We start from the raw sequence: 17,464 nt of genomic DNA, 5'->3' as shown, positions 1-17,464 counted from the left end.
ACACTAAGTGATGCTCTGTCCAGCTTTATTCAGAAATCACATTTATAGACCGCAGCTGAAGCAAACAAATCAAAGTCACCTTGCAACATTTACAGTGGGGCAGAGAGTCTGGGTCTGCATTGCACAAAGAAAACAAATCTACACAATTTAAACAGATAATGACAGCATGTCATCCGCAAAATAGGAAGTGGATGTGACTTTGAATCAGCAGTGGGAAGAGGACGTTCATGTTCCCCTTAACTTACTCCACAACATGCAAGTGCCCATCGCACCTCTCCAACTGAACATGAACATGGAGTCTCTGAAGATGCCAATGGACTCGGATCACCAGAGGTATTTGCAAGGAGTCTGTGACTGTGAACAACCAAGGCTGGGGAATGCTCTCAGTGGCTGAAATCCAAAGGCTGCAAATCACACTGGAGCTCCTCAATATCCTGGTGAGATTGCAACTGGAACCCGTTCCAACCTTCACGCCTTCAGCAGATAGTTCAGTCACAGCATGGAAACAGGCCCTTCAGCCCAGAGACCACGCCAACCAGCGATCATCTGTTCACACTAGTTCTACGTTATCCCACTTTCCTGCTCCCTGCAAGCCAGGGGCAATTAACCTACAAACCCGCACGTCTTTAGGATGTGGGAGTAAACCGGAGCAGCTGAAGGAAACCCACACGGTCACAGGGAGAACATGCAAACTGCACTGACAGCACCCAAGGCCAGGATCAAACCTGGGTCTCTGATGCCATGAGGCAGTGGCTCTACCAGCTGCACCACCCAAATGAATGATGAATGAGTGAATGGACTGGGATTGGAGGTAATGCAGTTTCTGATGGCCAAAGGTTTATTATAACATATAACATATATATAACATATAACAACTACAGCATGGAAACAGGCCTGTCCGGCCCTACCAGTCCACGCCGACCATTCTCCCTGACCTAGTCTCATCTACCTGCACTCAGACCATAACCCTCCAATCCCCTCCTATCCATATACCTATCCAATTTTCTCTTAAATAATAAAATCGAGCCAGCCTCCACCACTTCCACCGGAAGCCCATTCCATACAGCCACAACCCTCTGAGTAAAGAAGTTCCCCCTCATGTTACCCCTAAACCTTTGTCCCTCAATTCTGAAGCTATGTCCCCTTGTTGGAATCTTCCCCACTCTCAAAGGGAAAAGCCTACCCACGTCAACTCTGTCCGTCCCTCTCATAATTTTAAAAACCTCTATCAAGTCCCCCCTCAACCTTCTACGCTCCAAAGAATAAAGACCCAACCTGTTCAACCTCTCTCTGTAGCCTAAGTGCTGAAACCCAGGCAACATTCTAGTAAATCTCCTCTGTACCCTCTCCATTTTGTCGACATCCTTCCTATATTATATAGGGACCACACAAGCTTGTGCAGCATTGACAACATTTTAACAATTATTTAAAAGTTTTGAAACACTTCCAAGTGCAGGTGGTGGAAAAGGTTTGGAATAATCTTCAGCAAACAGCTTTTGATGCAGGTAAATTGTTGATCTAATATGGAGGAGGTGTGCACTGAACCCATCAAATTGGTGCCAGTTGAACAGTACCCCCTCCCCACTGCCCCACTGGTTCAGACACAACCTTCAACACTGGTTCTTGTACAGTACACGTCTGTGGCCAAGAACTCCGCTCACACGGCAGGTTCCAGGCTCTTGTCACCCTGCCCTGCTACCTTCAAAGATCTTGGACATGGTCCAATAACAGAAGCAAGAGGGCATTTGTTCCATCTGTCTGCTCACCATTCAATCAGGAACCCTCCACCTCAATACCGTTTTCCTGTATTAACCCCAAACATTAAAAATCTTCCTTGATAAATTCAGCACGTGCTTCAACAGCCCCTTGAGACCCATACTCTGAAACTCAAACTTCTTGGGATAAATTTGCCACTTCCCTGGCCTGCAAATCAGCCCATCAATGTTATAGAGTCATGGAGTGATACAGCATGAAAACTTGCCCACACCGGCCAACATGTCCCAGGTACACGAATCCCATCTGCTCACCTTTGGTCCATATCGCTCCAAACCTGTCTAACTGTTTCTTTAACATTGGGGTGGTCCCAGACACAACTATCTCCTCTGGCATACACCCACCACTCTTTGTGTGAAAAAGCTACCCCTCAGATTCCTATTAAATCTTTTCCCCTTCACCTTAAACCTATGTCCTCTAGTTCTCTATTCACCGACTCTGGGCAAGAGACTCTGTGCATCTACCCAATCTATTCCTCTCATGATTTTATACACATCTAAGAGATCACCCCTCATCCTCCTGCGCTCCATGGAATAGAGTTCCAGCCTACTCAACCTCTCCCTATAGCTCAGACCCTCTCGTCCTGGCAATATCCTCGTAAATCTTTGGACCCTTTCCAGCTTGAGAATATCTTTCCTAATAACCTGGTGCCCAGAACTGAACAAAATACTCTAAATGCTGCCTCACCAATGTCTGATACAACTGCAACATGACCACCCAACTTCTATACTCATCGTGCAGTCCAAAGCTTTATACATCATTGTCAGCTAATATTTCTATCACTTGCAAAGTTTCTCATGTCCCATATATTTAACCATGAGGGGGGGCGAGAGTGAGAGAGAGTGACAGAGAGAGAGTGCGAGAGAGAGCGAGAGAGAGAGAGAGAGAGAGAGAGAGAGAGAGAGAGAGAGAGAGAGAGAGAGAGAGAGAGAGAGAGAGAGAGAGAGAGAGGGAGCAAAAGACAAGCCAGGTTCAATATGGGAGGCAAAACTATCACCATCCCATCCACTTACACCACCAGTTCATGTCATGACAATGAAACCAAGCCCCACATATTATGATTCCAGGACATTACCAGAGTTTTACCTTCCTTAAAGTAGGACGAGTAAGGGCTCAGACCCATGGAGGAAACACTCCTCACAATCATGTATCAGAAGCATATTGAAGAATGCAATACCACTCCAACATAGAGAACATGATGATTTAAACTAGGTGCGCCTGGAGCTTACTCAACCTCTGAATGAGATGACACAAGGGAGTAGCAGTAGCATGCTTCAGGGAGCAAGGATTTTATACTGAGGACATGGACTTGAACAGAAGGCCCAGGGTGCTGAGTGGCCAAACATACATCCTCGAGAGTGGAGAGTGAACAAGACTAGCCAATCGCACAGTCTCTGCTGGACATCAAATGTCAGACTGTCTATTTCATTGGGGGGGGGGAGGGGAGTATTTTGTTCTGGGCCCATGGTGATGTATACAACTGCAAGGACTCACTTGTGCTGAATAACACAGGAAGAGTTAAAGTGTAACTGCTTCAGGGCTGGGCACTGCTACATTTTGTTCTAGAGAACTAATTACAGGCTGCCCCCATGTTATAACCCATCTCCCAAAATATCATCAGATTCAAAAGTCTGATTACATTTGCTCGAAGACCCTCTCTCTCCCCCCACTGTTCGTAATTGTTCTTCCACAGTCCAGGTACTTTTGTTGCCATTCATTCCAATACTGTGGTATTGGTACTGAGGTATGATCACCAGATCACGTGGCCTTTTGGTGTACTTTCCAATTTACAAACTTGAAAAAAATAAATTTAAAATTCAACTTGTGGACCTTTCTGACCACGGAATTGATTTGTTACACAGTACAGACATTTTCCCAAATGGTTTACGGTACAAATGCTTCCCTCACCCCTCCACTTCTAAACTAAAAATAATCTATTTCTTCCTCATAAGTTCTAGGAGCAGAATTAAGCCATTGAGCCCATCAAAAGTCTACTCCACCATTCAATCATGGCTGATCTATCTCTCCCTCCTAACCCCATTCTCCTGCCTTCTCCCCATTACCTGATAGATGTACTAATCAAGTCTACTCCGCCATTCAATCATGGCTGATCTATCTCTCCCTCCTAACCCCATTCTCCTGCCTTCTCCCCATTACCTGATAGATGTACTAATCAAGAATTCCTGAAGAAGGAAGAAGTCTGAAGGGTTCTCACCAGAAATGTCACCCATCCATCAGGGATGCTGCCTGACCTGCTGAGTTACTCGAGCACTTTGTGTCTATTTCTTCCTCATGTACTTCTACAACTTTCCCGAGTGGCTTTTGTCTCCACAACCCTCTTCAGGAGCAAGGTCCACACTCCCGGCGAGACAATTTCACCCATGTCCCTCCTGATATTATGACCAGCTCTCTCACATTCATATATCTCGTGATTGAACTCTTAAACCACTGGTTTACAGAATAAACCATTGGTGTGAACTATTTATCCTTGCAATTGGCCTGTGTTTCACTGTCTTTGTTTCTGATCGATGAGTGAATGAACACAAGCGGAGATGAGAGGAAGGATTTTGCATGCACACCAACACCTTAACGTTGCATTCTTGAACAGTGGATGTTTATTTATCTGTACCATAAATAAGATGGTGACTATGGCCTAGGAGTGTAACTTTGCATCGTTAATCCCTCGTAGTTTAATCAAACCTTAATTCGCTGTAAGACTCCCCTTTGCAACTCAGTCTAACAATCCCTCTGTTGGTGTAAGTATGGGGGGAAGGTGTTTTTGTTGGAGAATTACACTGCTGAGCTTCCAACTAGGGCGGCAAGGTTGCACAGCGGTAGAGTTGCTGCCTTAAAGCGCTAGGGACCCGGGTTCAATCCTGACTACGGGTGCTGTCTGTACGGAGTTTGTATGTCCTCCCCATGACCTGCGTAGGTTTTCTCCGTGTGTTCCTGTTTCCTCCCATACTCCAAAGAAGTACAGGTTTGTTGGCTAATAGGCTTGGTATAATTGTAAAATTGTCCCTTGTGTGTGTAAGATAATGTGCGGGGATCGCTGGTTGGCGTGAACTCGGTGGGATGAAGGGCCTGTTTCCACACTGTATCTCTGAACAATATTGAAAACTAAACTGGAGTGGAAATTACAACTCATGCAATGTTCTTGTGCTCTATGTTAATGGAACAGAATGTTAGCTTTTAAACAATGTTTATCATTTCACACAAACTGATAGTTTTCTGAGAAAGAGTCAGTTTCCTATTCTCGTAAAGAAATAAACATTTAGTTCAATTACTACTTCCAGGAGGAAGTAATAGAATTCAGAAGTTTCCACAGATATTGAGAGATGTTTTGTAAACTTCCTTCAAATGTAGCCTTGGTTTGGATTTGAGCAGTTTGCTGTAGTTAAGCCACTTTTTCAGCTCATTATTCGCAGTGCCCTGGCATTCCTCTATACAAACCAGGGAATAAACTTCCAATTGTACACAATTTGAAGTAAATCATACAAAATGCTTGCAAGGATCAACAGTGAACCTTATGTTACACCAATTAAAAGTTGTAGCCCCATCTCACTGTCCCAGCACAAGGAGAGAAAAGCAAAATTAAAGCAAAGCCATTTCTTTCAACGCAAGTTGTAACCTCTGCTTCAGTTTTCAAAGTTGCTGCTTGAAAATAAGTTAAAGAAATTGCAAAAGGATACAGTTCATCTAGAAAGTATTTATTTTACAATGAAGCTGGGAGGAGAAGCACTGTACAAAGAGCATTGCTAATGTTACCAAAAGCACAAGGCAGCACAGCGGGTGGAGCAACAGTTCGGCCCATTTAAATACTCGCGTTGAATCAGAAATTACTAAAGTCAGCTGGTTGGAGAAATCTTTGGCATTGCAGAGAAGCAGTTTATCTGCACAAGAGAAGGTACAGAACAGAAATGAATAAAACAGGTGAAAGCAAAACAAAAAAATTCAAGAAAATCAATGGGAAAACTTTGGCTACATTCACATTTCAGTTTTAGTGCAGGGTTACGCATCAGCACGACAACACAACCAGGAAGGAGCCGTCAAACAGAAGCTAATTAGTCGCATGCCAGGTTGCAGAGGATGGAGCAATGCATATCGTTGTCCTGCTTAAACTGTGTTAGTTGGAGCAGCTCCAACTCAATATGACCGAACTGAAAGGACAAGAATGCTAAAAGGGGCCACGATCAAAATAGACCATTCCAAACTCAACCCGAACTGTAGGATCAAGGAATCTGATCCAACATTCTCCTTGCTTTCACATCACGTTCCCACCCTCCACCTCAGGGTGAATGTCTCACAATGTCCAGTGACAATGTCCAGCACCGGACAACGTCACCTCACCCACAGCCCAACTTCCCACTGAGGTGAAGCAGGACCATCAAGTGGTGGAGTGAGATTAGCATTTGCCACATGGGTTCACATGTGTGACTAATCGTGTTACAATGTGTACTTTCCTACAACTGGTTTGGAATAGAGTCCACCATGGAACTTCAAATAATGTCATGAACCGCCAGGCTAAAGTAGTGAGCTAGAGCACTATCTTGTATGGATGCTGGCCAACCCACAATGTACCATCTGCACACTAAAGCCTACAACTCGGATGGCCATTACACGTTTAGAAAGTGACAAAGGATGAGAACAGAAGAGCAACCAGCACAGAAATGATTGACCAATGTCTCCTATTTTCCTTGTTCTAATATTACTTCAGTAGGGACACGGGATTGCTTTCATGGAGACTGGGAGGGTTTTCCTTGGACAGGAATAAAGAGGAAATTTGAAAGGATTCAGAAAGGCTCTTACTTGGGCCACTGCCAAAGGGATCACCAAGATTTCTGATAATTGGCAAATGGCCTGTTTCTATGCTGCACAATTCTGTTTTGATAGACACAAAATGCTGGAGTAACTCAGCAGGACAGGCAGCATCTCTGGAGATAGAATGGGTGTTGTTTCGGGTTGAGACCCTTCTTCAGATTGGTTAGGGATAAGGGAACCGAGAGAAATAGACGGTGATGTGGAGAGTGTGATATTGTGTTTTGAGGCATGGACAGTGCAAGGAGTGGGTGTCAGGGTGTACCGGGTCAGGGGTTATGGGGAGGATGGAGTTGAGAAGGAAAGATTGATCACTTATGATTGAAGGGCGGAATAGACCTGCTTCTTGACCTTATGAACATGGATAAAGGACCATCGATGGAGAATGCAAAGATGGCCAGCTTTGTACCAAGTGCTATGTAATGTTCAGGTTTGGCATGTCAAGTGCAGGACCAGCAGAATAGCTGATGGGGCTTTTATAATAGTCTACTTACAAAATGACCAAATGTAGACAGTTCACTGCCATATCTTACAGGTGGGACGTTTACAGATCAGGCCGCTTCTCTGGAGAACATGGGTAGGTGACGTTTTGGGTGGGGAACCTTCTGCAGGCCCTTCAGACCCTTCAGAGGAACAGATGTGGTGTTTTCAGGTTTAAGATCCTTTGTCAGAACTGATGAAATCTGACCAAGGGCCTTGGATTTGAAACGTTAACTGTTTCTCTTTCCATAGATTTTGCCCGGTTTGCCGGCTGTTTCCAGTATTTTCTGGTTTTATTTCAGATTTCCAGCATCTGCAGTTTGCTTTTGGTTTCCAACTGGAACCAAACCAGCCAGACACATGATAAATTTGCAGATGGCCAACGTTGACATTACATGAATGGACAGAGGCTTTGCAAAGGTCTCAAAGGCAAGCGTGCAAGAACTAAAACGTCTAGTCCCTGCCTCAACTTCAACCTGCGTGCCCAAATCTAGGAAAAGTAGTATCTCTGGTTGAACTCCAGTGTTGTGTTAGTGCAAGAGAGGTGCAAGTAATACCCGAAAGAACGCCGAGTTAAAGACACGCACAAGATGGAGATGTGGTCAATGGTAAGAGGAGTTTGCTAATAATTTATTGATTAGTACAACATAATGGAACTCACTGAAAGTTATCAGAGTTGCACTGATACACACACGTGGGTGAATGTGACCAGACTCAGACCACACATGATGTCCACACACACACACACACACGTGGGTGAATACCTACACACACACACGTGGGTGAATGTGACCAGACCACACAGGATGCCCACAACCAAGGCATGGTTAATTCTGTGTGGGATACATTTGCTTGGGGAGAGATAGTGTATCTCTTGCAAAGCAAATGAATCTTGGCTATTAAAACAGAAGGTTAATCCAGCAATGAACACACAACGTTGTAGAATGCATTTTGCGTTCCTGTTTAGAGTCAATTGCAAGTATTTGCTTTGGGGGGGAAAAAATCCAATTTTTAATTAAACAAAGCAAATGAACTTCAGAAGTAAGTATGGTTAGAAAAAACTGAACCATAGATTTAAGTACAGCACACTAATGTTCAATACGCTGAAATCCCGGTTTACACAGGTACCATTATGAGGGAGAAAGAATTGAATTTCCACTATTAAGACAATAATTTTCCTGGAAAGAGTGTCAAGATAAATCAGTTCATGAATCATAAAGTTAGTGCACTGCAAGTTAACTAATGTTAAGAAACAGAATGAAGAGTGTTACGAATCAGTTTTAGGGAGACACAAAGAAATGGTGTGAGTTCTATGGGAGTTTATTAGGTGTTATGCACAGGTACGATGGTGATGTGGAGTACAGATGGAAACAAGCAGAGAGAAAGATTTACATTGATGTCATGTCGTTGAGAGCATGGTCCAGTTCCTCACTGATTGCCTTGTACTTCAGCTTCTGAGCATAGAGCTCATCTGCAGGGGCAGCGTAGGCAGAGAGAGGCAAGCAGAATGCGATGTGATGAATGGAGAGGGTGAAGACAGGCCCCAGCGCCAGTGCGGAAAGGACAGCAGGAAAGAGAGGAGGAGTTGGTGAACAGCAAATGCAAGGGAAGAACAAAATGGGGAAAAATTAAAATAGTGATGAACAGACAGGCCCCGAGAAAGAAAGCTACTGTCCCCTGGTTGAGCTGATGAGTTCTACATATTGCCCACAACCTTTCCAGACAAACGGCACCCAAGAACACAAAGACCACCCCAGGACCCGTTGAGAAACAGAATAACAATGGCTTGACTGAGTAAGAATCAAATCCATGCGGAGAGCAAACTATTGCCAGCTGTCTGTTGTAAACAATAAACATGGCCAACCCCGACCTCAACACCCTTCCCAGCAAATCCCCAGATCCAACATTCCCAATCCCGGCCCAAACATACTCCAACCCCAGCACAAACACCCACAGACACTGACAACACACACCAACCCCTATCTAAACCATCACCAACCCCTGACCTAAACACCCTCCTCAGAAAACCCCTGTCCCCGACTCACCCAAACACCCAGCAAACATGAGCCAAACACACCAGACCTCCACCCAAAACCACCCCACAAGCAGCCACCCCCAACTCAAACCACTACCAACTCACTCTCACAGTAGGCACAAAGAACCCCCAAACATACCCAAACCCCCACCCACCAACCCAGACTACACTCCCTCCCCCACCTCGTCTGACAAGCCCTCTAACCCATACGCCCAACAAGCCCCTCCAACACCCCTCCCAACTCTGATAACACCCTCCAATCTCACCCAAACACACACCCCACACCCAAACACACACCCCACACCCAAACACACACCCCACACCCAAACACACACCCCACACCCAAACACACACCCCACACCCAAACACACACCCCACACCCAAACACACACCCCACACCCAAACACACACCCCACACCCAAACACACACCCCACACCCAAACACACACCCCACACCCAAACACACACCCCACACCCAAACACACACCCCACACCCAAAACCTTCCAAATACCCTCCACCTAAATAGCCAGTTAGAAAACACCCCAAACTCCAATGAGAATTCTTCCCCAGCAAACTAGTGATCTGTACCAAACCGACCGAGATATAGACCCTGTAAACCTAACCCCCTAAAGGTTGCAGCAGCCGCGGTGCCACCCCCCGCCACCTTGCCATCCTCCGTCACCCACCCACCCGTCACCCACCACAGCCTCTCGCGGAAAATCTAACGGAGGCAACGCGGGTCATTTTAACCGACCTCCAGCCACGCTGCCCTGAACCACAGGACGGTGCTCACAGAAAGGAGCAGCAGATGAGCCTGATGGGCCAAATACACTCCTGCCACCAGTGTTTCCCCTCACAAACTCACAACAGTACGGGCTGTGCTGATCCTAGCCACCTCCACAGTTACAGTCACACCTCCACAGTTACAGTCACACCTCCACAGTTACAATCGCACCTCCACAGTTACAGTCGCACCTCCACAGTTACAGTCGCACCTCCACAGTTACAGTCGCACCTCCACAGTTACAGTCGCACCTCCACAGTTACAGTCGCACCTCCACAGTTCCAGTCCCACCTCCACAGTTACAGTCACACCTCCAGTTACAGTCACACCTCCACAGTTACAGTCACACCTCCACAGTTACAGTCACACCTCCACAGTTACAGTCACACCTCCACAGTTACAGTCACACCTCCAGTTACACTCACACCTCCAGTTACACTCACACCTCCAGTTACAGTCACACCTCCACAGTTACAGTCACACCTCCACAGTTACAGTCGCACCTCAAGTTACAGTCGCACCTCAACAGTTACAGTCGCACCGTGAGACTTCCATAAGTTAGTGAGACTTCCACAAGTTCCAGTCGCACCTCAATAGTTTAGTCGCACCTCAATAGGTTACAGTCGCACCTCAATAGTTTAGTCGCACCTCAATAGGTTACAGTCGCACCTCAAAAGGTTACAGTCGCACCTCAATAGGTTACAGTCGAACCTCAACAAGTTACAGACACACCCCAAGTTACAGACACACCCCAACAAGTTAGTCAGACCACAAGAGGTAACAGCTGCACCCCAACAGGTTACAGGCAGACTTGAACATTACAGTGAGACTTCAAGTGACAGCCATACCTTCCAAGTCATCAATAGATTTTTCCAACTTTGCCACAGACCTTTCTGCAAACTCAGCACGGGTTTCAGCCTGAAATCACCAAGAGTGCACACGTTAGGATTGCCCGACCAGAGAGCACAGCCAGATCCAATTCCAACAGCACGTTCCACTTACCTCTTTCAGTTTGTCAGTCAGCACTTTGATTTCCTCTTCATACTTGTCTTCCTTTTGTGAGTACTGCACAAAGAGAGCACCAAGAAACACTGCATGAGTGACAATCCCTGGGCCACAAACATCAGACTCACTGCCTCACCAACCCCCAAAACAAACTGAGAACAAATCCAGTCTAAATTACTATTTGCAACCGTTTTCTCGACTATGGAGCATCTTAACACATTTACTTTGAAGACACGCTATTCAAGAGTTATCTTCCTCAATGGTCCTGCAAGTTCCTTTCTCCAGTCCGAGTGAGAAAATACCTGAACCACAAGCTGCCAGAAATAATCGGACTACATTTAAAAATATTCAAAATTACAGCAGCTAGCCAATTAAAGAGAGCTTAGAGTCAGGGAAACAGGTACTTCCGTACGAGATTGCCCCATCAACACTAATCCCATTTATTCTCCTCACATTCCCATCAACTATCTTACATCTACCATTCACCTACACAATTTAGTTTACTTTTGTGATTATAACATGGAAACAGGCCTTTCGACCCACCAAGTCTACACTGACCATCGATCACCTAGTTCTAAGTTATCCCACTTTCCCATCCACTCCCTACACACGAGGGGTCATTCCCTACACACTACATTGGTCAATTAACCTACAAACCTGCATGTCTTTGGGATGTGGGAGGAAACCGGAGCACCCAGAGGAAACCCACAAGGTCATAGGGAGCACGTGAATAGTGAAAGGCCTGGATAGCATGGATGTGGAGAGGATATTTCCACTGGTGGGGGAGTCTAGGACCTCAGAATTAAAGGACGTTCCTTTAGGAAGGAGACGACAAGGAATTTAGTTAGTCAAAGGGTGGTGAACCTGTGGAATTCATTGTCACAGGAGGCCAAGTCAATGGATATTTTTTTAAGGCAGAGATCGATAGATTCTTGATTAGTAAGGTGTCAGGGGTTTATCGAGAGAAGGCAGGAGAATGGGTTTGAGAGAGAAAGATCAGCCATGATTGAATGGTGGAGTTCACTTGAATGGGCCAAATGGCCTAACTCTGCTCCTATCACTTACAAACTTCACATAAACAACACCGGAGGTTGAAACCAGATTGTTGGAGCAGTAATACAGCAGCTCCATGAACTGAGCCCGAGTGCAGCACTAAGCCCACCGGTGAGTTAGGATGTTTGACACGGGTAAGACTACAGCAGCGGCTGCCCGTGGCCTACCTTCTCAGCCTGGGCCTCCAGGGACTTAAGGTTGTTGGTCACGGTTTTCAACTCTTCTTCAAGCTCAGCAGATTTACTGTTTCAAGTCAGAATAGAAAAAGGGAAGGAATAGCAAAAATAAAAAACAACAGGAAGGGTGGAGGTGGGAGTGGAGGGGAGAAGGAAGCAGCAACAGGAAGAGAGGTCAAGAGAGGGAGCGAGTGAAAGAAAGAAAGAAAAAGATTTAATGAAATGGCTCTAACTGAGCACAACAGGTGGCCTTAAAGCAGCAGGGCTCGTCCAATATAAAACTCAGCTCAATCACTACTTTCGTGTCATTGGGAAGGCTAACGGAAGGTTGGACATCTACAAGAGTTGGAGTGTAGGAATGGTTGATTATTGAAACATTACAGGATGCAGGCAAGATCACACCTGCTGTACCACAGTTACGATACAGAGAAGGTTGATTCCTGAGAGAAGGGGCGTTCACTCAAGAAGAAAGGTCGAGCAAGCTGGAGATTGGAAAACTGTGGGGTGATCTTATTGAAACATGCTCCGATGGGGATTACCTGACTGGATGCCGAGAGATTTTACTCCTAGTGAGAGATCTGCAGAAGTGGGTGCCTACGGCAGGCAAAGATGAGGAGTGTATTTTGTCAGGTCACAAGTCTTTGAAATTCACTACCTCAGGACCGGTGGAAGCAGCCATTGAATATTCTGGGCACAGGTGATGGATATTTAAACTAGGAGGCATTTAAATCAGGAGGCACCGATGGACATTTAAACTACGAGGGAGTGGAGAAGTTTGGGGAGAGAGCAGGAAAGTAGTATTGAGGCCAAGATTGGAACAGCCATTGATTGAGAGAGCAGGATCTTGAGGCCAATTAGTTGACCTGCTCCTGTTTCTTATCTTCCCTTAGGAAAATAGGGAATATCGGCAAGAATTCCTCATGTCTTTGGAAAATATGCCGGCAATTTCTCTTTCAAAACTGCAAATGCTTTTAGGTCCCTGGAGGAAATAACACATCAAGACTGAAAACCCAGTACCAACAGATTGCAGAGTGGAGGAGAGGCAGCAAAGAGAAGAAGCAAGTCAGCAAATCCTTCCTGAGCACAAAGGCAGCACCGATTTCACACAAAGCAACCCCCCAGAGTGTGTCATTGCATAAGAGCACATTGTGATGTGAGCCAGTGCAGATAGTATTAGTTCCAGTACCTTGCTTTCTGATGCCACTAATGATTTCAAGGTTTGGTCCATTATTCTAACCTCTTCTTCCACTCGGCGAGCACGACTATGAGAGATCACGAGAAATGCACGTGGCCACAAACAGTGTGCAATGAAAGCATGCAGTGAAGAAGAGATAACAAGTTAAAACCCCAAACGTTACACGGCCAAGACATTTAATATCTGAACAAGTGTCATTGGTGCTTTAAATCTTTGAGTACAGGGCTTGGTTCACATTGCTGGATGGGGTCACGTTTTTACTGATTTTTTTTTAGATCGACAAGTTGAGGAGAGATGTGAAAAATTATTCTCATCCATCATCTCTAACAAAGGGAAGGCTGCAATTTCCACTCATTGTACTCAAAGACTTAATTTCTCAGGATGTTTTAGCACTTTGTGTCCAAGCAGGATTTAATGAGCGGCCACCACTGACAATGCCCAGGAAGAGACAGTGTACATACGATTCAGACAGCTCAGCGCGCTCCTCAGTCCTCTCCAAGTCGCTCTCAATGATGACCAGTTTACGTGCAACCTGAAAGGGAAACATGAGTCAACTGGGGACTGAGGCAGACCGCATTGACCTGGTCTTTGTTTAGCTTCGAGATACAACAAGGAAACAGGCCTTCCTGCCCACCCAATCCACACTGACCCTCAATCACCCGTTCACAACAGTATCCTATTTTCGCATCCACCCTCCACACACTAGGGGCAATTAACCTACTAACCCACAGATTTAGTTTAGTTTAGATACAGCGCGGAAACAGGCCCTTCGGCCCACTGAGTCCGCGGTGACCACGCACACTAACACTATCCTACACACAATAGGGACAATTTACAATTATACCAAGCCAATTAACCTACAAGCCTGTCTTTCAAGTGTGGGAAGAAACCGGAGCATCCGGAGAAACCCTGTACAGACTCCGTACAGACAGCCCCCTTAGTCAGGATCGAACCCGGGTCACTGGAACAATAAGGCAGCAACTCTACTGCTGCACCGACCGGTTTAGGATATGGGAGGAAACTGGAACACCCGGAGGAAACCCAGGCAGTCACAGGGAGAACGGACAAACTCCACACAGACAGCACCCGGAATCAGGATCAAACCCAGGTTTCTGGCGCTGAGAGGCAGCTGCTCTACCCGCTGTGCCACTGTGCTCCCCTCTTGGACCAAAAGTCCAAACGATGTAGATGGAGCTGCTCCTGATGCCCAGTGCTGTGTTACACAAGGTCCATAACTGTGATACCACTGGGCATATTGCCAGCCTCTCAGCCAGCACCAGCCTCAGTATCCACACTAGCCTCGGATTACACAAACGTCTCACCTCCTCATATTTGCGGTCAGCCTCTTCAGCAATGTGCTTGGCCTCCTTGAGCTGGATCTCCTGCAGCTCCATCTTCTCCTCGTCCTTCAGGGCCCTGTTCTCAATGACTTTCATCCCTCTGGAGAAAGGAAGAGTAGAAACACAACAATGAACCTGTTGGTGTACACTGGTCTGGGTGGGATTGAGAAGGGATCCCACCAACACTTGCCAGCGTTTTCATTTTGTTCCCAGGAGGCAACGATGTGTAAATGCTACCCCAGCCTGATGCCAGAGAGTCAAGCTGCGCCTTCCTGGGCAGGCACCTGGGTCAGGTACGTCCGTCAGCAGTTCCCCCCCTGGGCAATCAGTCTGAACAAGCCTTGCCAGCACCAGTGTTGGGTGACATCTAACTTCACATTCCTGGCCCCCCTCAACAAAAATCACAGAACCACTGATCATACCAAATACTGCCCGATCGACCTCCTCTTTATAGTCATGCAGCATGGAAGCAGGCCCTTCAGCCCAACTTCCCCATGCCGACCAACATGTCTCACTAGTCCCACCTGCCTGCGTTTGGCACATATCCCTCCAAACCTGTCCTATCCATTTATAGCTCCCAATCTATTTATATAGATTATATCTATCCATTTATAAATAAATAAGGGAACAATGGATTTTCTCTTATTGCAAAAAAGAACTGCAGATGCTAGCTTACAAAAAAATCACAAAGTACTGGAGTAACTCAGCAAGTCAGAAACTGAGTAACTCAGAAGTGTCCCAACCCGAAAGGTTGTCTGTCCATATTCTCCAGAGATGCAGCCTGCTCCACTGAGTTACTCCAGCACTTTATGTCTATTTTTGTAAACAAGCATCTGTAGTTCCTTGTTTCTGCTCAATGTAACACTGCTTAGGATGCAGCTGAAATACTGCAGGAGGATCAGGTCTCCACACTGTCGGAAGAATGTGGTAGCTTGTAGCATTATTCATGTGCAGAAGGTGATGTTGTCTGTGATTGCATACTTCAGACAAGAGGATAGACTGTCAGAGGTTTATTCAGTATGGAAGTAGTCCCCTCAGCCCAACCTGTCCACGCTGACCAAGATTACTATCCGAACCATTCCCACTTGCCTGCGTTTGCCCCTATCCCTCTAAACCTCTTCTATACATGCTCCTGCCCAAATTCTTAAGGACGGCAACAATACTCTCCTCTACGGCTTCAACTGGCATCTTGTTCCATAAACGCACTGCCCTCTGTGCAAAAAAATTGTCCCCAGTTCCCCTTTAAATTCTTCCCCTCTCACCTTAAATCTGTGTTCTGTAATTCTAGCCTCTGCTAATCTGGAATTAGATCCAGATCATCCACCCAATCCATGCCCCTCATGATTTCATACACCTCTACAAGGTCATCCCTTCTACACTCCAGAGTAGAAAGGCCCAGCCTATTCAGCCTCTCCTTTTAACTCAAGCCCTTCATTCCCTTGGGAATTCTTTCCACAATCTTTCCAGCTTAATGACGTCCTTCCCATATCTATGTGACCAGGACTGCACACAGTACAACTGTGGTCTCATAAACAACTTATACAGTTGCAACATAATGTCCCAAATCCTGTCCTCAATACCCTGACCAATGAAGCCAAGCATGCCAAACACCTTTCACCACCCTGTGTCACCACTTTCAGGGAACTATACAGCTGTACACTTGGACACTGTTCGACAACACACTGAGGGCCTGGCAATTACCTGTCCTCGTTAAATTACTGAAGTGCACCACATTGCACTTGTACAAATTAAATTTCATCTGTCATTCCCCAGTTCATTTAGATCGAAGGAGTCAGTAATACAGCATGGAAACAGGCCCTTTGCCCTAGCTAGTTCATGCCAACGAAGGTGCCCATCTAAGCTAATGCCATTTGCCCATGTTTGGCCCAGAACCCTCTGAACCTTTCCTATTCAACTCCAACACCCTTCTTCCCTGTCCATGATACCACTGACCTGAAGAACTGTAGACTTGGTGCTGGAAGGTGCTATTGGCCTAGGGGGCTGTGTTTCAACTGGCATAGACACAATGGGCCGAATGGCCTCCTCCTGTGTTGTAAATTTCCCACGCCTGATCATCTGACAGGAGCAGCTACAGACTAGCTGGCAGAATGGGGGAGGGATGGGAAGGTGGAGGGTGGAGAGCAGTCAGCTACCACTCCAGCACAAAACGGCATGTATCCCACGCCACACAGCTTTAATTTGGATAATGCAAATGGAAAAGGGAAAATCTGACAATGCCCTCTTGCAGTGGCAGGGAGCTGGTGTCAGATTTCCCACTTTACCGCACGTCAGTGAAAGATCAAATTCCCTGGAACGCTGAACGCCGGCCCTGGTTGAGGACAGAAACCGGGCAGGAGCCTAGTGCATCTGGAACCATGGAAAGGATCAAGCCCTGATCACCACCCGGCCAACAGATCAGTCATTGGTGTTGAAATAACAACCACCTGCAAGGAGCCAAACCTTGACTCAAAAGGCCCAAAATAAATTCAATTTTTCACCATGCCATTGTATCAATTAAACAAAAGTATGGCTAAATAGAGGCAAAACAAACTCTCACAGGAAGTCTGAGGGACAACTTTATCACCCAGAGGGTGGTGGGTGAATGAAACGTGGATGGGTGTATAGAGGAGGTAGTTGAGGCAGATACAATAAAATCATTTTACAACAACCAAACGGAGGTTCTTGGCTGGAAAGGTTTAGAGCGATATGGGCCAAACGCCTGCAAGTAGGACTAGTGTGTAGGGGGCACTTGGGTTGGCATGGATGAGTTGGGCCAAAGAGCCTGCATCTGTGCTGTATGACTC

General features: G+C 46.1%; 1 protein-coding gene across 28 annotated transcripts in view; it reads right to left on the bottom strand.

Annotated features, from left to right (window-relative positions):
• LOC144610836 (tropomyosin alpha-1 chain) overlaps nt 1-17,464 on the bottom strand; it is a 43,644-nt gene that overhangs the window by 11,783 nt on the left and 14,397 nt on the right. For 7 of the 28 annotated variants that reach the window (XM_078429795.1, XM_078429778.1, XM_078429784.1 and 4 more), the window contains 5 exons: nt 14,643-14,760; nt 13,782-13,852; nt 12,117-12,192; nt 10,894-10,956; nt 10,740-10,809 (listed from right to left, as the gene is read on the bottom strand). In XM_078429795.1, the coding sequence (XP_078285921.1) occupies nt 10,740-10,809; nt 10,894-10,956; nt 12,117-12,192; nt 13,782-13,852; nt 14,643-14,760 (398 nt within the window). Of the gene's footprint in view, nt 1-5,457; nt 5,667-8,459; nt 8,543-10,739; nt 10,810-10,893; nt 10,957-12,116; nt 12,193-13,311; nt 13,388-13,781; nt 13,853-14,642; nt 14,761-17,464 lie in introns of those variants that run through there. The other 21 variants (XM_078429787.1, XM_078429781.1, XM_078429786.1 and 18 more) reach the window with 8 other exon arrangements.

Source organism: Rhinoraja longicauda, chromosome 38 (genome assembly GCF_053455715.1).
Source record: "Rhinoraja longicauda isolate Sanriku21f chromosome 38, sRhiLon1.1, whole genome shotgun sequence".
Classification (NCBI taxonomy): Eukaryota; Metazoa; Chordata; class Chondrichthyes; order Rajiformes; family Arhynchobatidae; genus Rhinoraja; species Rhinoraja longicauda.
Note: the sequence above shows the minus strand (reverse complement) of the source record. Positions and strands in the feature narration are given on the sequence as shown.